At 43.4% G+C, this 20569-nt stretch overlaps 1 protein-coding gene across 4 annotated transcripts in view; it reads right to left on the bottom strand.

The window, feature by feature from the left end:
• Slc4a4 (solute carrier family 4 member 4) overlaps window positions 1-20569 on the bottom strand; it is a 335690-nt gene that overhangs the window by 278146 nt on the left and 36975 nt on the right. For all 4 annotated transcript variants that reach the window (XM_031342972.1, XM_031342970.1, XM_031342973.1 and 1 more), the window contains exon 2: window positions 8064-8137. In XM_031342972.1, coding sequence (XP_031198832.1) covers window positions 8064-8136 — 73 coding nt within the window. In that variant the 5' untranslated portion in view covers window position 8137. The remainder of the gene's footprint in view (window positions 1-8063; window positions 8138-20569) is intronic.

The raw sequence follows: 20569 nt of genomic DNA, 5'->3' as shown, positions 1-20569 counted from the left end.
CTGATGTGAACTCACCCACATATATGGTTTCCTGATGATTATTATATCAATAAAGTTGTGCTCTTAAATCATGTGGACTTTATTTGGCTGAACAGAAACTGCGTCCGAGTAGGAATGTTTTCACATTCAAAGGCACAGAGGTTATACATGCAACTGTTCTTGTCATTTTAGTAGGCTGAAAGAGGGGAAGCATCGTCCTTCAATTACAACTAAGAAGGAATGGCTAACATGGGTATTAATCAGCTAACCTATTGAAATCTAGATATCGGTACTTCGACTTTGGTCTGGGGGTGTTCCGCAGTCATGGCAACTACTGGCGAGATCATGTTGAGCAAAAAGATAAATTTCACACCACGATTACATCTGCGGGAGGTAATACCTTAAAATTATAAGGTTCATCTTCAAGATTTCAGATGTCATTGCTTATATTTTTAGCAAACCCATGGGACAGGGTTATAAATGGTATGTCTTAAGAAAGAAAGAAAAGAGTCCACAGAAGACCAGGATAAAACTCCATGGTAGTGCTTTCCAAGCATGAGTGGGTACCATAAAAACAGGTAAACAACAGGAAAAAATCACAGAAGTTGCAAATTAAGTAATTCACAATAGTTTGCTATGGATAGCAAAGTGTTTCGGGGTATTAACCAAGAATCTGTGAAGCATTCCTAATAGAAGGAGGAGGAAATCAGACGGTGGCTGTAGTGATGTGTGCCTGTGTCACCTAGAGAGACAGTGCAGAGCCAGGAATAGAAACAGGTCCAGAGACTCCTGCTACAGACATCACATCCTTTGAGCCACAGCACAGACTGAATCAAAACAAGTAAAACCCTAAACAATCAGATATTGATTGAATTTGCCAAACACACGTATCTACTGGATTCAGTTAAAGCCTTCAACTGGACACCAAAGACACTGCCCCAATTTTGCAGTACAAATAGAAATTCTTAGTGAAATTGTAATGGTCAGCCGAGGATGTGGATGATGACTTCAACAACCTATAAATATGTAATTGTGATCCTCTGCAAGAAATGTATTGGCTAATATTACCAAAATTTAACCCTTATTTCCATTTCCAGGTGTTTCAGCCTGGTTAAAAAAAAAAATACTGTGCATTCAACCTTGAAAATATTCTGTAAAATAATAGCTTGTGGAGTTCTTTCGAAATCAACGGAGTCTAAAGGTGAACTCAATGAATACCTTAGGACAGCTGTCTTCTCATTCCAACCCTGTGAAAGGTAAAAGCAATTACCAGACTTAAAAGTCTTCTCGCTATTCAGAGATGGGAATTGTTTACGTCACCCATACAGCTGACTCAGTGGATGTCACTCACCACCCTCTCCCCCTTTGCCTCTCATCCCACCTGGCAATCAGGAGTGTCGGGAGGCACTGTGCAGAACCTCCCGTGAACCCTTGACACAGCAGCCTCCTGCCTCAGTCCTTTTGGAATTATCCAAAGGGTAAAGTGAAATAGAAACACTGTCTTAGCAACAAGCTCACCAGGTAACAAAGGGAGCTCAGCTGATCTTTATTCCAGTCTCGCTCTGATCATACTCACCAGGCCCCACTTTTAATTCCCCCCAAAATTAAAATTTTGCAATGATTTAAAAAACCAGAGAAGTATTTAGCTCAGGCTAGAATTCATAGTGCTTCTACACTGTTGCATAATCTCATTTAATTGCCACCTAAATTACATAATAGTCTATAGGACCCAGAATTGCTCTAGTCTGTGCTGGGGAAGAGGGGTTGATTTGTGAGTGTTCATACACTATGCTCACATGTAGCATTCACATACCCTCCTCACTGTCAGAACACAATGCACTAGAACACTTTTATTTTCCAAGGAAGACACTGAAGACTTTAATTGACAATAAGCAAGCAGTTTACCCCAGGTACATACATAATTTAATATGATTCTTCTTAGAAAATGAGACAATTTAATAAACTAAGGGTGAGGTATCTCAGAACTCTAACCACGAACATTAAGTCTTATATCCAGAGCTTAAAGGAAAACAGAAACAGTCCAAAGAGAAATGGATGCTAGTCCTTGGGGAATTTCACTTGGCCATTCTGTCTTGGCCTCTCCAATAAAGAAATCAGTTGGGAGTGAGGGGAACCAGATAAGGCTGAGTGTTAAGAGGGAGGAACTGAGAAAGCAAATGGATGCTGCTGCCAACTAAAATCTTCAGAATGATGTGCACACTCAATCTTATCTAGAACTTTTAGAAAGATGAGAATTCAAGTGTGTGCTTGTGTGTGTGTGTGTGTGTGTGTGTGTGTGTGTGTGTGTGTGTGTGAAAGAGAGAGAATATGCAGGTGTCCATATACCACAGCACACATTTGGTGGTCAGATGACAACATCAAACATCAGTTCTCATCTTCTACCTTGGGACAGCTTGGGACAGGCTCTCTTCACTGTTTGCCACTATGTAAGCCAGAACAGCTATGAGTTTCTAAAGACACCCATGCCTCCACTTCCAAATCACTGAGGAACTCAGCATTACCAACACTCATCACCCCAGGCCAGGGTTCTGAGGAGTCACACCCAGGCCCTCACACCTCTACATCAAGTTCTTCATCTTCTGCCCCTCCCAAATCTAAAATCATTCCTGTTCTTCCTAGTGCTGGGTACATCGTTGACATCATTCTGTACAATTATCACGACTTATGTCATAAATGCCATGCTTCCCTGTTTCCATCTTATGGAGAAAGAAACCCAAACTCTTCGTTCTAAGTGGCTTCCTTCACTGATGCAATGATTCCATAACAAGATTCAGTTTGGGAGTTTATTTATTCAGACTTGTTGAATCAGTTTAGCCAACGGATGCTTAACTACTCTACTGGAACAGCACGTGAATAAAACAACTGATAGATACTCCCAACATAAATATAAGACAACATCTCACTAACCAACCTGATAAAAAGCTTCATCTAAGGCAAAATTTTCCCCAGAGTATCATTTCAGAATATCTGAATCCTTGCAAAACACAAAGTACCAAGTTCAATTTGTTGAGGCTTATTGGCATAAAAGAAGGTCAACAATTAGAGCAGGAAATGGCTTCAAGGGGGTTTTAGTCTGTAACATTAACAGGGAATTCTCAACAGAGGAAAACTCCGGGAAGGTGTAACGCCTGTTTCCTGTTTCAAAAATGCATGAAACCTCATCAGATTTCCTCGCTGAGGACAAAATCTAGGGATAAAGATGTTCCTTCTCTAACAGCAAGAGGTGCCCAGCAGCCATGGTGATAAGAGCTGTAGGCTTTAGGACCTCAGGGGAGTGGATAGCTGAGACCAAAGGAAAAAGAAGGGAGGGATTTGGAAAGATCTACAGCAGCCCATCTGCTGAAGGAGGGTAGGGCCAAACTGCTAGTCTAGAGGAAACTTTTTAAACTCTAATTTAAAGTTTTCCAATGTGGGGATACATTGTTTCGGCTAAGAAGGCTTTTCCTTCTGCCGTCTTTGCCCAAGCGTTCCCTCTGTACACAGTTCCTGAGCAGTTCAAGTGGACAGCACAGTGCAACCGGACACTTGGGTCCAGAGCTCAGAATAGCCGCAGCCCTGACCTGGCCCCTCCCTTCCCATCTGATAGGTTTTCATTCCCCCTTTCTCTGCAATTACCGTTCTGACCACTATATATTAACAAATGTCTCCCAGACCAGGTCCCGCCTTTTTTTCTTTAGAACACTACCTTCCTCCAATACACATGAATAGAACATCGCAATATCCTCTCCTGAAAACCAGCTTAAGTCATTATGATTTCATGTCTATAAAATGTTGATGTCCTGACCTCCAAGAAGCCAAAGGCCCCCATTTCATCATCTTACTCTCTGTTTTCAAAACATAGAACAGAACAATAAGACGGGTCTAGAGAGAGAAGGCTTAGTGGCTTCACTCCATACAAATAAGCAAGATAAAACTGAAAATGATCCTTGTAAAATCGAACAGGATACCAAGGATGAATTACAGACCATATCATTCCACTTGATTTTAAGGGCTAAGGACAAAATACTAACAAAAAGTATAAGCAGAGATAAGAGAGTTATATAAATTCTGCATATGCTTTATTTAGTACATATTATATGTTGATGAACACATCTTTTGTTTTAACAGATATTTGGTGGTTGGGTATTTGGTCCCAAATATTGCCCTACACCTCCAAAATGCATTTCTCCAAAAAGCCCTCATGATAAATTCCAGAATTTAAAACAGTACTCTCTTTCTTAACGACCATTGGGGATGGTGGGATTTCTAGAATTATCCCTGCCTTTAACAGGAGAGAAGGCACTTCCTGTGGAACTCAGTTTTTTGAAATGGAGGGAAAATACCACACTATATCCTAACAACATTGAAAGCGCACCAAGCAAGCCTCAAAAACACAGGCATTTCAGACCATATTGTCCTGCCGTTATTTATGTTTCCTGAGTTGTTGGTTGGATTGAAAGTTAAGGAGAGGCCCCTCCTCATGAAGTGAGAGCTGCCAAGGCCACTGGGGAGTTACCTAGCCCAGCCAAGCCAAGGCCTTATCTCAAAGGATAAGGTGGAGTTTGCTCTTTTTCCCCTATTGCAAAATATGAGAATATTAAGTAATCTGTTTATATCACACAGATCCAAAATCCAAGCTGACTTTTTTTTTGAGACAGGGTCTTCAAGCTGTCCTTGAACTCCTGATCCTCCTGCCTCAGCTTCTCAAGCCCTGGGTATACAGATATATACTACTCTGCCGATCTCCAAGCTGACTGTTTTTAAAAATCTATACAATTTCCTCCCATCTTGGGCGGGGGGGTGGGAGGGAGCTATCTCAAGCTTGGCTTGACCAACAAAACTTGGCAATTTCCCCTGTCTATGTTTGAAATCGAACCCAAGTCATTGTGGTTCTGTGGTCTGCGTTGCTCTGGCAGCACCAATTCATCATCTCATTCTATATAGCAGGGCCCAAGAATGAGCTTAGGCTTTTCCATTTAGAGCAGATATTCATGTCTGAATCACAGAATTCTTCCTCCAAGTTGATACACTTGGTGCTGAAGGTTAACTGCAAAGCCACACACAGCGTAAGGTGACCTGTGACAGAACGGATCTAAAAGCTTCCATTTGTTTTTCCAGAAAAAAAAATTGGCACTTGGCTTCCTTTTCAGAATTGCTGTATCTAAGCCATTAGCACATGAGGGAAAATTTATGAAAACACAGTTTAAGTCTTCAAATATATGCTGCATAGATAAGTTCATTACTTAAACAAAAGATGATTACTCTCCTGACTCACCCTGTTCTCTGGGAGTTTTGCAGCTGATGGTTCTCTATTGAGATTTTTTAGGAGGTGGATTAAGTGTTATGCCACCCACTAAGAGTAAAGTTGAGCAAGGTGAACTGGGGGCACGGTCTCAAGCCTCAGTTTTCCCAGCCCCAGAACACTGGTAGAAGAAGCCAGGCGAGACCTTGCAGCTCTTCAAGCCTCAGTGAACTGAATCCAGGCATCCCACCTCTGGGATGCTGAGAAATATTTTCCCTGTATGAACATATCAAAGCAACCATACCTCCTGACCTCGGTTACTGAAACTTATGGAAATTACTAAAAAGCATAGTTTTTAGCTTACTTTTTCAAGGTGTGCTGCAATATGCTTGAATCGTGATCATCTTAGAAGGAAAATTAATAACTTCTGGGGTCAAAGGAAACATAACTGATAATTTACAGGAAGGTGCACAGCTCATTGCCCTTTGAACTCTCTCAGTTCTTAAGCCACAGTATTAACTTCTGCCTAAGTGTGCCAAAAACTTAGCTATTCAGGAAGTAACACGTTGTTCCCCCTTGGTAATGCCCTTTTTTATGAAATTACAAATACACGATGCACACATAATCTCGAGAAACACATCCCCAGTTGAAAGTCCATCTCTGTCAGACATTATGACGACAACCATCCATTTCCTCATTAATCACAGGACCCACAGATGTGCCATCAAGCCTTGGTCCATCTCAACTTCTTGGTACCCTCAACTAGAACTAATGTTACATTTTAGTCCCGCCAACTCTATCTGATAAAGCCAGCTGACAGAGGGGAGGGCCACATAAAGGAGCGTTGAAGAAGAAAGAGACAGTTCATAACTTTCAACTTGTCTACTGGAGGAGTGTCTCCATGCTGAAAGTCTACACCAAATCCACCATAAGCAACTCCCATGCTAAAAGTCCTCAGCAAGAGATGACATGACATGTCTTGACATAAAAGGGAACAGACCAGGCACCAGCCAGCAACACGAATGAGCAACTCTAATGTGGCATCCCCATGAGAACAGGAAAGTACAAGTTTCATTGCCACTAAACCAACATGTTTCTGGCACTGAACAGGTGCTTCCATAACCTCTGGTTGCCTTTTTCACTTTTCTCCCAAAGAAAGCTGGCTACAGAGTCATGTACTATTTATATTACAATTTATTCTATATAATCGATAGATTAATTTTCTGCTTGAAAATCAAAGGAAATAATTGATTTGAAGCACCTTCAGGAGTCTAGATTTACATCTCCTGAGAATTCAGCTAGGGCCCTGTTCTCAAGGAGAACGTGTGCAAAGCCCACATTCCCACTCCCAAGGATTTTTTTCACCCTAATTGTTCTAAGACCATAGAGTTTTCACCCAAACCTACATTACTTCTTTTGCTCTAACTCGGTGAGTGTGTCTCCTCCTTTACAGTCAGGGACAATGACAGTGACTGCAATGAAGTTTCAGCAGGGAAGAAAAGTTTTACTCTTTTGCCTTCTCCAGCATGACATTTTTCCCGTAGCCGTGCTGTAACAACTGCAAGGCACCCATAAAACTGCACGAGAGAAAATATTGTAGTTTCCATTTTTTCTAAGAAACTTAGGCACTGAATTCTTGTTAGTCAGTCTCAAGACTTAAGTGTGGGAAGCCAGGGGGTGGGGCAGAGGGGGCACCAATTATCCACACAGGGCGGAAGAATCATGAGGAACAGTATAACCACCCTCTTGGGGTTGTTCCTGGGAGCACAGGGGCACAAAATCCTCCACCTGGTGCTCCATCTGCTTGAAGAATCACTCCAGAATATACAATGTCCACTTTCCTCTTCCCAACCTCATTTGCCTCTGCACCAAGGTCTTAGGAGGCACGAAATGCTAACCACAAGGACCAGTCACTTCACAAGGACCAGCCTCCAAAACACAGAACTGCCTCTCAAGTGACACTCACAGGGAGAGCTGATCATATCATTCATCTGTGGGTTCCATTTGATGCTATCTATAGCCCTGATACTAAATACCAATAATAGAATGCTATCTATAACCCTCATACTAAATACCAATAATAGAACATGTTTGTGATGCCTTGACATCATTACCTCAATAAATACTAATGAAGCCCTGCCTTCTCACTACCAACCAAGCAGTATGTGCTTCCCTAACGTTATTGATAAGTCAGGAGGTTAGTGGAGGGGGTGCATGCTCAAGTATGCCAGCACCAGATAAAATGGAACTCTTCTCTGGTTTTAACAGGCACTGGGGAGAAACATTAGCAAAAGAGGTTCTGAGGAGTTTTTCAGATCGAAAATGCTCACCCATGTTTTCTTAACTAAGGCTCATCCATGACAACCATTCTCAACCCTCAGCTTAGACCTGCTTTCTCTACAACAATGACTATCATTCTCCCCCCCCCAGCAACATCTGTTTCTCTCCCCTGTAAGCTACAAAATTAATAATAATAATAATAATAATAGAATAGCAGAAGGTGCTAACAGTCATATTTCTATAGATCTGATAGCTCCCAGGAATTACCTAGTAAAACATTAATTTCTGATGGGGACTCAAAGCTGATGCAAGCACTTGTTTTAATATAACACTTTTTTACAAAAATGTAACAGGTAAGACCCTGCTGATCTCAAGTCTCAGGGTCCGATGAAGTTCCTAAAATCAGTTCCTGTACTGAAGCAAAAGGTAGAGATGAAGGAAACCCCACAAGCAGGACTTAGTGTTTAACTTTAAAAAATACAAGATGCATGAACTATATGAATGTCATGATCTACAGAGACATGGACACAAACACACACTTTCCCAGACCCAAAGGGCTCACCTTCTACTTCTTCTTCATCACACACATGTTTAAGGAAGGAAGCCCCTCTGTCCAGGACAGCTTCATCCTCCATCCTATAGTAATAGAAAAGAAAAAAAGAATGCTCAGACTTCTCCTGAAGTGAGCCACTCGAAGCAGCCCAGCTTCTGGGCAGGTTAACCTGCAAGCTGTTGTTCATGTTTGCAGCAGGGCAGAGTCCCTCTCCTCTCCTCTTCCTTTGGCGGCTGTCACTCCTTCACGCAGCTCTTCTCATCTGGTGCTGGAGGAGAATGTGCTGGCCCCACATAGCTTCAGTTCTAACCTTGAGAGGGTAGCCACATGGATAGGGAACAGAAAATAATCCCAATCTTGTAGGCTGAATGTGGAGGGGGATTCTCCCTCTGTGGAGTTGCAGAAGGGAGAAACAGAGATGAAAGCAAAAAAAAAAAAAAAATACCAAAAGAGGAAGTTTGGTGTGTCTGGAATGCTCGTGATAGTCGTTTGTGGAAATCCAGTTTCTGTGCTTAGCTCTTTAAACACCCACTGCACAAAATGTATACCCTCATACGAACACATGCACACCCACCCACACACAGAGCGACAGGGAGTTAGGCTAATGCACAGTGGGAGCCTAGCTTGCAGCCAGCCTCTTAACACCAGCCCAGTATTCTGTGTTGAGTGGCAAGCGTTGAGTCACATGTTGGCCTTACGGAAATCTGACATCTGAGGATTATCCCACACCACGCTTCAGCAGTAGGCACCTATACACGCCACCCTGTCCATTCATTCCACACCCTTATCACAGTCCCTCTGTGCGCTGTCTGCACTGTTAACTCTTTTCTGAAGGGCACGAAGTTCTTCATTTTGTAACCACGTTCTGCTGTCCTCCTGTCTCCTTACATAATAGGATCTACTCTGCAATTTCATATGCTAAATAAGACCTCAGAATCTATCCAAGGAACAGCAGCAGTTTTTTTCTTTTCTTTTTTTTTTTTTTTCAGCTTCCCGGTGCCAAACATGTTTCTAGTTTACAGAATGAGTGGAGCTTTATTCCCTTACTCTGCGGCTCCTTCTCGTTGCATTAACTTCCATATACAGAATCCCATGAACTCTATTTATAGTGGAAACAGAAAGAAATCCTGGACTGCTCAATTGCTGCTTGCGTAGCTCGGGTCTTGTAACAAAGAACTTTCTCTGAGGACAGCTGCTTTATGTCATGCCGTATATGAGGTCCGCCAAAGACCCACATGTTCTCTCTGTATTCCAGGCATCCAGTTAAGTGCTCAAGGACTGGATATGGTTGAGTTTGTTTTCCATATTGTCTGTATAATTTTTTCTGGTGCTTTAGATATTTGCTACAATCTAGGCAGGGGTACAACGAATTCCGTTTTTCCCTTCCTATTTTAGGGATGTATCTCCCTTACCAAGCAATCACCTTGGCATAAAAGGTCAGAAGCAAAAAACCCAAAAATCCAATTTGACCACTTCATAGTTAATGCCACCTGGAGCAAAGGACTTAACTTTTCTGAGTTGCAGTGATTTTTTTCCTTGTATAATATTAGCATAATGATATCTAGCTCACAATGCGTCGACACAGTAATACCAATTCTGCATGACTTTGAGATTCGAAGGCGGGGGTGAAACGTAGCATATGTTAGTTTAATAAATGTGTTTCTTGGGCCACTGAGGTGTCTTAGCAGGTAAAGGTGCTTGCCTCCAAGCCTGATGACCTGGGTTTGATCCCTGGAACCCGCATGGTAGAAGGAGAGAACCACCTACACACATGTGCTATAGCATGTACACATGTGCTTGGGCACACACACACAGGGGAGAAGGGAGAGAGTGAACACACACATACAAATAATAGCATTCTACAACATAATTTATAACGAAGTAAGTTGAAACAAAAAAGTTTCCTTTTTCTTTTTTTCTTTCTTTCTTTTTTTTGTGTGTGTGTGTGTGTGTGTGTGTGTGTGTGTGTGTGTGTGTGTGTGTATGTGGTGCTGCCCAGTCTTGTCTAGTCTCAGAACCGAGGCAGAATCGGGCCTGGTTAGTACTTGGATGAGAACAGGCTCCTTGCTTTTGGACACTTATGAGTGTCTTTCTGTGGAGCCATGAGCCAGGCCAGAATGGCTCATCCTGATACAGGATACTTCTCTCCTCTGCACTCAAACTAAATGTCTAAAATAGGGCATGGGTCAGTCATCAGGATTACGGTGGTAAAGACCCCCTTAAAGACTAAGAAATTCAGCCATTTTACCAATCTCACTGAGCCTTAGACTCTCAGGATGATTAAATAATACAACCATTACTCATGGATTCAGCAAATATTTAATTACTGCTTGCTATATTCCTGTTATTCTTCAGAGGGAGGGGAAAAATCTACAAATAAGACAAAATGTTCTAAAAAAAAAAAAACCTAACAACAAACCGAAGGACAAGATCATCTCAGAGGGCGCTGGGAGCTTCCTGGGGAATAAAACCCCACAAGAGGCTGTCTCAGTGGTGCACTGAGGATTCTGAGGAAGTGATGTGACTTGGGGCAAAGTCACTGTGTGAAAATGTACAAGGGCCTTTCCAGCAAAGGGAAAAACAAGCGCCAAGGCCCTCCCATAGGAAAGCTTAGGGCCGTCCAGGAAGAAGAGGGAGGTGGGTCATGCAAGCCAGGAGAAGGAGTCAGAGCGTCAGAGCGAAAGTCATCTATCTGGAAGCCTCTGAAGAGCATTAAGACAGAGACCTGCATGAACCGTTTTCCCTTCTCAAAGGGTCACTCTAACTGTGATGTGCAAAACAGATGTTTAGGGTGCAAGAGAGACTCGGAAACTACCACAAGAACCAAGGGCATTTCTTGAAAATCGGGGTGTAGGGAAGCCATGGAGACTTCACCCTGGACAATTTTTAAGGTTGAGATGTACATCCTGAAAGAAAAAAAAAAGCTGCTGATGCAATCAGAACTGCCTGAGTCAGGAACCAGAGACTTGGGACTGTTGCTAAATGCGGCAAAATCCATGCATCAAGCTGGTGCTGGAGTTATTACCAGATGCAAGCATTCATAATCGAGAAGTAGATTCAGAGCGGACCTGCGACTACCTGCTAAAACACACCAACTTCCCCAAGTCAGGCAGTGAGGCCAGTGTAAACTGGACATAGGTGACATCATGGAAGTCAGAGAGAGCAGAGAAGCCCACCTGAAAACTGAGAAAGGACAGAGATGGGGAAGCCAAAGTTGGATTTGCCAATATGGAAGATGCAGGTGTCTATTATAGAAGCCCTTGAAACAGGCCACATTCAGTGCTGGGAAAGAGAACAGAGAGGGTGTTCATCTATTCCTTTTTCCTGTTTACCTTCCTCCAGTGAGGAGGAGAGAAAATATTAACTGAGTATGTACTGTGTACCCTGCATGCTTCTAGGTACCAGGGACACACAATCAGGTCTACCTTCTCAAAGACTTCTCTGGAGTTCAGGGAGCAGTCTAAAGTGCAAGGAGCCACCGACTACCCAGCATTTGTACACACAGATAAGAAGAATATCGCAATGAGAACATTTTCTTAAACTCCTCAGAAGCACAACAAAAATCCCAGAGCACTGCACATACCCTAACTTTTTTTTCTCCCTTTGGAAAAATAGAACTAACCCCAGGTCAGTCAGCATGCTGAATCAAGCACAACTAACTGTAGACGCCATTTTGGACCCTCTTATCCATCAAGCAGACTCTAAAAGCATCCTGTTGTCTCTTGATATATTTTCTAAAGAAAACATTCGACGTAGAAATCGAAGCTTTTTCCAAAATTATATGCCACATGTGATAAGCAAAAGGAAAGCAAGAAAACCAATCGGAAAGGAAGGTAGAAAGGTCGGCACCCAAGCCCTCCGGCCAAGTTGAGAAAACAGCCCAGCCCCACCGTCTGAGCACGGAATGGGGGTCATGCTTGGTGCATTCCTTGGCTCTTTGGTGCATAGTTCACATTCCCGTCAAGACTATACATAGCAAGTCATCAGAAGTTCGTTCTCTCTGATGCCTCATGCAGAGTGCCTGCAAAAAGGCCCCTTCTCCGCCGAAATGGAGGGAGGGAAGCAGAGCAAAACCACACAGCCAGGCGCTGCTCTTCCTCAAGAGCAGGGTCATCCTGGTGCATTTGGCTTCTAACACAGGGCAGAGGCGTTCTCTCCTCTTTACATGACAAGCATCAGTTATTCGGCCTTACATCCTCTTAGAAGTTGCTGGCTATTATTAGTAAGACAGAGATACCATGTAAAGTGGCTGACCTAGCCATTTTCCCCCTCTATAAACCAGTAGGAAGAAATTAATGCATCCAGTCCCTAATCAGGCCCCCAAATCTGTCCTTTAAAATGTCCTTTGCACATGTGCCCTGCATTTGCTGAAAACAGAGAAGGAAGCATACTTGCATATTTCGGCTGTTGCTCACATCGCTAGGGTGAGGCAAAATTCAGAACGGATCTGGAAGCTCCTTACCAGCATCAGGGGGAGGGAGGGTAAGCGTTACATCAGTCAGTGTAGAATTCACTTTGGGTCAATGTTGCCTTCCTTCACCTGGCCTCTGACTGGAGAAGTTATACCCCTTCTATACAAGTCCAGACCCATGGGGGAGAGGGGTTCTAATTCTCCATTATTCTGGAATAGCAAAATGATTTAACTGGAACCCATGTCAAATCGTCTGCCAAATGGGCAGGCTCTCACCAGCCGGTCCTAATCACGAAGCAGGCCTGTGAGGGTGACTTAAGTCCAGCACGAGAAACATTTGTGCAAGACTGTCAGCCACTAGGCCCAGAGCACCCATCCACATTCCAGCCCTCTGAGATCCCACCCCCCTAAGCCCTTGCCAACTGCCAACGTGCTCGCCGACTAGTACTCACAGCGCAAGCAGCTGCCACTCAGCCAGTCAGCAAGTGGCAGGCCGCCAGCGCACAAGCTTCAAGAACACCAGCCTGCTAGTCCCAGTGCTGTTAAAGGTTGAAGGTCTATGGGTATGCTAGCCTTTAGATTCGCCTCACTTGCCCTCCTGCCTCCCTCTCCCATGCTTCCCTGTCGTGCCTCCCACGGTAGCAGTTCACTTGTCTCTATGGTAACAGCATCTGGTTTCAGAGTTAGAACTTCATGCAGCACAGTTCTCTCTTAGCCTGGGGCTTTTGCCAAGAGGTGCACTAGCAAAAAGGCTGCTGCCTGAGTTAGAGCCACCTGTTTCCCTGTCACCCAGAGATGGCAGTTGTGCTGTGTGTCCTCTGATTGTGGCATCTATTGTGTAGAATGAGCACATTAAGCTCTGCATGCTGTCATGGTACAGAGGGGCTATGCTAGAGCTGGCAGCCAGAGTCCAGAACCAGCCCATCTCCCCCGCAGCCAGTGTTGTCAGGAACTTCTTACTGCTTCCAGAGGTGGCACCAGGGAGCAGAATGACTCCAGCTGTCAACATGCCCAAACTAGTGTTTGACATCACTGATTCAATCTGTGTACGCAGCCTCAATTTTATTGTTAACCTTGTTTTTAAACATTCTATTCTATCCTCGCCAGCACGGTTGGTTTATGACATCCAATGAACCTATCACCTCTTCTTTTATAAAAGCTTTTCTAAACACAGCAAATGCTAAACACTTCTGCACTCACATGCCCCAAGGCACAGATATGTATAGATCATGGAAAAATACTGGGAGTGAAGATTTTTGTATCAGCCATTACTGTTGTGATAATTATGTATACAATGTTGCTGGGGAATTTTATTTACAGTCTAAAGGTATCACAAAGCTCAAACCTCAAAATTAGGCTCTCCTGACCCTTTGGCTGGCCTTAAGTCAGATAAAAGAACATAGCACATCACAGATTTCTACTTCAGAACTACAGAAAATGCCTAAACAATGTCCCCTGTTCTCATCACTTCTAAGAGGTAGAGAATCACTCTTATTATAAGCTCTCTGCAAACATGTTTGCTTTTAAGGGTTTTTTTTTAACCAACAGCATTTTATCAGTGCTTTTGTTAATTTGTAAAATGTGCTGTCCATATTTGCGACATGTATATAAAGAATAACATATAGCTGTCAGAGTCATGGGTGACAGAGACATCTCAGCTCTGCAAAGTGCACTGCCATCTTTTGGCAACACGTGTTCACTACAGCCGACTGCAAGAGGAGAAGGAAGGAAAGTTGTAACCATTCCCTTCAAAAGTTCACAGAGGTCCTGAGGACCTTGTATCCCCACAGGAAGTGAGGGAGAGCAACGTAGTCAGTGGCTTAACCATGCACAGTGCTGAAGCTCTGGATAGATACATTAAGAAGAGAAGGGGGGAGAGGGAGAGAGGGAGAAAGGGAAAGGAAGGCCAGTACAGCAAAACTGACAAGCATGGTCGATCACAGCCTTGTCTCCCACAGATCAACAGGCCACAATGCAGACTAAGCCTCCCTCCCTCCCAATTCAGGAGTTCTCTAATCAGCCTGGTCATTGACACAGACCAAGGGCCAGGGAAACATGGCCCCACATGAAATCAGATTTCAGGCTAAAGAAAAAGTAAAACTGCAACCCGGAGCAGGATCATGCTACACATAATTCTAGACTTACAAACTGCCTGAAAAGTTCCTTTATACTCCTCTTAGGCACTTGTCCCAAAGAAATGAAAACTTACGTTCATATAAAGACCTGTCCATGAGTGTTCATGGTAGCTTTATTCATAATAGCTAAAAACTAGACCGCGCCCAAGTGCCTTTTATAGGCAAATGGTTATGGTTTAAAAGCTATAGTTCATCCATATCATGGAATATGGCTTAGTGGTAGGCAAGGATAAGCCACTGATTCTTACACTAAAACAATGTATCTATAGAGGGTTATGCTAAGACAAAGACCCAGCACCAAAGACTACATGTTATATAATTCATTTATTTAACATTTCTGAAATAACAAGTTTTACATATAAAGGATCTGACTTGACGTTTCCTGGGATTAGAGATGGAAGTGTTGGTGGCTACAAATGGGCAGTACAGCAATGGATGTGGTCCCAGCTTAACACTATATCTTATCATCCATGGTGACAGGAATATGGATCTACACAGGTATTAAAACCATACAGAATGTAGACAGAGAGGGGAGAAGACAGAGTAAACTGGGTAGGTCTGAAGGGTTCTGGGAACTTCAGAAGTAGAAATACAGGCTATGCTATAGTTTTCTAAAATGCTAATCAGCACAGAGCAAAACTGGCCAAGTGTAAGGTTGTCCTCCAAAAATAATTTCTCTATCACCCCTCAGCTATGCTTTCCAATCTACAACTGAGTCAATTTTTCAATTAAAAAGTGTTCCCTTATCATTCTGGACATATTTATTATCTTACTTGATGGTTAGGTACAGAACGGAAGACAGCTAAACTGAGTGTAACCTCTTTAGTGACTGTGTCTTTGGGACAGTGGACAAACCAACAAGCCTAAAGCAGTTCACAATGGCTTAGGTGTTTAAGTCCCTGAAATAACCAAATCCAATTAATCGTATTGCATCTACATGAAGTTTGTAGAGACCAGATAAGATACTAAGATCTGAATAGTCCATAAACCAAAGGCTACAATTCGGTCCCAATGAGAGTTGGTTCCCACATGTGCTTTTGAGCTCTTCCCCCTTGAATCTTCTCCATGTTGGGGCAGGGCCTCTGAAGCTCTGTGCCCAGGTTGCCATCTGAGCTCTGACAGGCTGGAACAGACTCAGTAACAAAAGCCAAGGCCCGCAGTGGCAAGAGGTACAGATGGGCTCTGGGGATAAGGAAGCCACTGGTGTCCAAAGGCAGAGTCCTCTGCAAGGGCGTGCCATGCTGACAGTGAGACTGCTAGCAAGGACATGCCATGCTATCCAGAGACTGACAGCCTGGTGCTGAGGACATTCCCCTGACTCAGTTTACACTCATTTTTAATGTGTAATGGGCTTCCTGGGTCTCCAGTAAGAACCTCATGTCACCTGAAGCACCTGCTCTTTAAATGTCTTCTTAGAATATTTTTTTTCCTGTCAGGCAGAAGACAGAGGCTTCCCTCTAAACCCTTAACTTTCAACTGTCTCTCTTTGAGGAGTTTGGTGTTAAGAACAGAAAGGTCCTAGGATAGGAGTCGGACAAGATGGCACAACTAGTATTGCTCCACGAGAGAAGTCAGAGCCAAGCCAAGCACAGCAGTGGGCACGTCCCTCTACTGTCCCTTCCTCCTCTTCAGTGGCTGTTCTCCACAGTCAGCAGCCAATGAAAGAAAAGAAAAAGGGAGTATACTGGCTGGTTTTGTGTGTCAACTTAACACAGGCTGGAGTTATCACAGAGAAAGGAGCTTCAGTTGGAGAAATGCCTCCGTGAGATCCAGCTTTAAGGTATTTTCTTGGTTTTTGATCAAAGGGGGATGGCCCATCGTGGGTGGTTCCATCCCTGGACTGGAAGTCTTGGGTTCTATAAGAGAGCAGGCTGAGCAAGCTGGGGGAAGCAAGCCAGTAAGTAATATCTCTCCGTGGCTTCTGCATCAGCTCCTGCTTCCTGACCTGCTTGAGTTCCATTCCTGACTTCTTTTGGTGATGAACAGCAATGTGGAAGGGTAAAATCAATAAACCCTTTCCTCCCTAACTTGTTTCTTGGTCATGATGTTTGGGCAGGAATAGAAACCCTGACTAAGACAGGGAAAGGAAGCTACCTCAAATAATGATGGGGAAACAGATAGATACAGCTGCAAGCCCATCATGTAAAGAAGGCATCTTCCAGTCAAGGGAGCTTTCTACAATGCTAGTCTTAAACCAAGAGTGGATGGTGAGCTTCCCATCAATCCTCAATCATAGTTTCCAGTTTGTGCCATTGGCTTCTAGAGCTTTCCCTTCCAACACACCCATTCATAAAATAATTTAGCATCCACCTCCTTTTGAATATCATTCATTAGTTCTTCTTTATAAGAACCTTCTGTGTTGACTATAAGCTACTCAACCCAGAAGATGAGGCTCAGCAGACACACACACACACACACACCTTAGCTCTTGCCTTCCCTAGCTTGCATGGGATGTACTTCTCTACACATCAGATACCCAGAAGCCACATAAGAAGTCAGCACAAGGCTCAACCCTGCTCCTCAGACATGCAACTGGACAAATTAAAATCCCATAATGTGTACAAATAAACCTACCAAGAAGCTACATGGAAGCTACTTGCAAATAGGACAAAGAATTGAAGTAGCAAAGTAAACCTTAAGCTCTAGACATTTCAGCTTGGTCAGAGATTAGTTATCTATAGTAGTCCACAGGCTGCACTAATAAGTAAATGCCATATGACTTTGACATTCACATTAGTCTATGATTCTATATGCATTCATGTATATTAATCCCAGATTAGACTCAAGATGGCAGATGAGCAGGAACTCAAAAGCTGGGACTTTTTTTCAGGACACCAGGTTGGGAGTCAGCCACATGGCACCTGATCTGCTGTAACCTCTGCCCTGGTCACCTCTGGCACACAGAACTGACATCAGCAAAAGACTTCCCACCCCCCTCACCAGTATTGCAGACATACAGTTCACATCTTCTATCCCTAACTACAGACGAACTGGCAATAGCGTGGCTGCTGGCATTTGGTGACGCTCTTAATATGTTACAGGAAACATGTTCAGAATTATCCATGCATTATTTCAATCTGGACGCTGCCACAGTTTGCCTGACATATATAGTGTTGATGGAGCGGATATTAAGAACATTCGAGCTGTTCATTCTTTTAACCAGTGGAGTATTAAATGTGGTTAGCATATGCAATAACGGGTTCCACTATGACATCGTCATACATGTAGGCACCCATCCTTTGCTCTTACTCCCTCCACCAAGACTGGGTTTCACCATAAAATAGAGACATCAGGGGTAGAAGTGAAGACTGAGTAAGGATGCCTCTCAGCTCTCAGAGGTTTTCTACCATTTTATGCATGTGGCATGGCATACCATTTGGTCACTTCTGAAAGGCTTACCTCTCCTCAGTTAGTTCTTTAACAACTTCCTATGTGAGTTGATAATACTCGTTCCCACCTCCCTCAACCCCTCCCAAATCTCCCCTTCCCTACCACTCAACAGTTTATCTTTTTCTTCTTTCCATCAAGGTCAGTATGGGCTGCCCAAATACTCTTGGATGTGTTGCCTTCTACTGGAGTGTGCTTGACTAAGCAGGGACAAAACTCTTAGGAGAGAAGGATATTGGCCCTCCATCTCTCAGCATCTAATTGCCAATAATAGTTGGCCAGGGGTAAAACTTCAGACCCATCCCCTCTCCGTGCTGGTGTGTGGTCTGACTTAGGTTTCCAAGGGTCTTGTGCATGCCGTCATACCCACTGTAAGTTCATATATGCAGCTGCCCTACTGTCTGCAGAAGACACTGTTCATCCAACCCTCTTCCATAACAATCTCTGAACCTCTGGAGTGGTGGTATGGTATGTGTTCAATTTAGGGCTGAATATCCTTCAGTCTCTTGTTCTCCACACCTTGGCCAATTCTGTGTCTCTATTATTTACCATCTACTGCAAATAGAAGCTTCTCATCTCTGATGAGAGATGAAAGATTTAGCCATTTATAGGCCTAGCCATAAGTCGTTAGGAGTCTCTTTAATAATACGTCTATTTAGCAGAGTATAGGAGATGTGTCCTCACCTGAGCTCTTCTCATTGTCTACTAGTTCAAGTCATTTTGCAAGTACTTACATGCCAAGGTCTGTGACAAGCATTGTACAAAGTACAACATTACTATCTAATATAATCTTTATAGAAACCCAATTTTTATATGCCCGTATTATTTTCTGCCCTCTTTAGTGTATATTTACACAAAGCATCATTGTACCATGCCAATACAGCACATAATATCCTTTGAGTATATCCATCATTTCTTAGAACTTATATCATCATTCTTCATCCCCTTCTCACTTTCCCTTTCCCCTCCACATCACTACTAGTCCCTCCTCTGCTTTCTTGTTCATTCCCCATGCCCAGTTCTACATTGTGAATCTGGCAGGTTTCACTTGATAGGATCTTGGGCTCCACTGATATTCCTATAACTAATGTGCTTTTGTTCTTATTGTAGATGAATATAACTCCACTGTGTCTATATGCCACCTTCTCTTTATCCATTCATCACTTGATGGGCAGCTAGGCTGAGTCTGCAATTTCATCATTTTGAATACTTCACTGTAAATATGGGCACACAGGTGTCCAGTAGTAAGCTGGCTTTGGTGTTTAGGGCTGTATTCCCAGAAAGGATAGAGCTGTATCAGGTAGTAGCTCTATTTTTATTTTTTTAAGAAATCCCCATATTGATTTTATAGTGGTTGGCTCGGGAAATAATAACAAGAATTGACAAATGAGGCCAGGCGGTGGTGGCACACGCCTTTAATCCCAGCACTTGGGAGGTAGAGGCAGGTGGATTTCTGAGTTCGAGGCCAGCCTGGTCTACAGAGTGAGTTCCAGGACAGCCAGGACAATACAGAGAAACCCTGTCTCGAAAAAAAAAAAAAAAAACAAAAAAGAAAATTGACAAATGAGATTGTATCAAATTAAAAGCTTCCACACCTCATGAAGTGGCACTTGCCTGTAAACCTGGCACCCATTCGTGGGGCTAAAGGAACAAGATTTTGAATTTGAAGCTACTTAGTGATATCCTACTTCAAACCCCAAATAAAAATTAAGTGGCTAAGAGGATTCTGCTTGTCAAGAAGAAACTATAGAGCACCAAGCTCAGCAGCCTAAAGTACGGGGGGAAACCCTTGCTGCCAAGTATGTAATCCATGTGGACTTCACATCCAACATACAGAAAAATAACTAAGCACCAAAAAGAACAAAGAATCCAATCAATAAATAAGCAAATGAACCGAACAGACACTTTTCAAATGACTAATAAATATATGAAAACATTTCAGTATCATTAGCCATTAAGGAAATCAAAATCTAAATAAAATACTCTGGCACCCTGTCTCACTCCAGTCAAAACAGCAATTCTCAAGAAAACAAAGAAAAATGCTGGCAAAGATGGAGAACTTTGGTCACTGCTCTGAACAAGCAGAAGAGCACTGGAGGGTCCCGACAGCAGTGATGTCCCTGTGCTGACAGCGTCCTTTCCTCTCTCTAGTGCCGTCCTTGTATAAATGCTTTCATTGTGGTGCTGCCTGGACCTACTCACACCTTCCAGGGGCCTCAGCCTTTTAGCCTAGAAGTGAACAGCAAATGTCTGAATGAGCTCCTTCCACAGCAGGCCAGAAGCCAGGCCAGAAGCCAGGCTCCACCACTCTCAGCTCTCCAAGGCTGCACCGACACCTGAGAGGACTTTAGCCCCTGGCTGTTAGCTTGGGGATTTTGTGGGACTCCTAAGTAGGAGTGGGTGGATTTGGGACTCTTTTCCCCCTGTTGGTTACCTTGTCCAGCCTTGATGGGAAGGCTTTTGCCTTGTCGTGTGGTATCTTAGTTTGTCATGTTTGGTTGTTGTCTCCTGGAGGCCTGTTCTTTTCTGAGAGAGAATGAAGGGGGAGTGGATGGAGGTACGGGGAGGTGGGGGAGGTGGAG

Source organism: Mastomys coucha, unplaced genomic scaffold (assembly GCF_008632895.1).
Source record: "Mastomys coucha isolate ucsf_1 unplaced genomic scaffold, UCSF_Mcou_1 pScaffold22, whole genome shotgun sequence".
NCBI lineage: Eukaryota > Metazoa > Chordata > Mammalia > Rodentia > Muridae > Mastomys > Mastomys coucha.
This window is presented reverse-complemented; position numbering and strand designations above follow the sequence as displayed.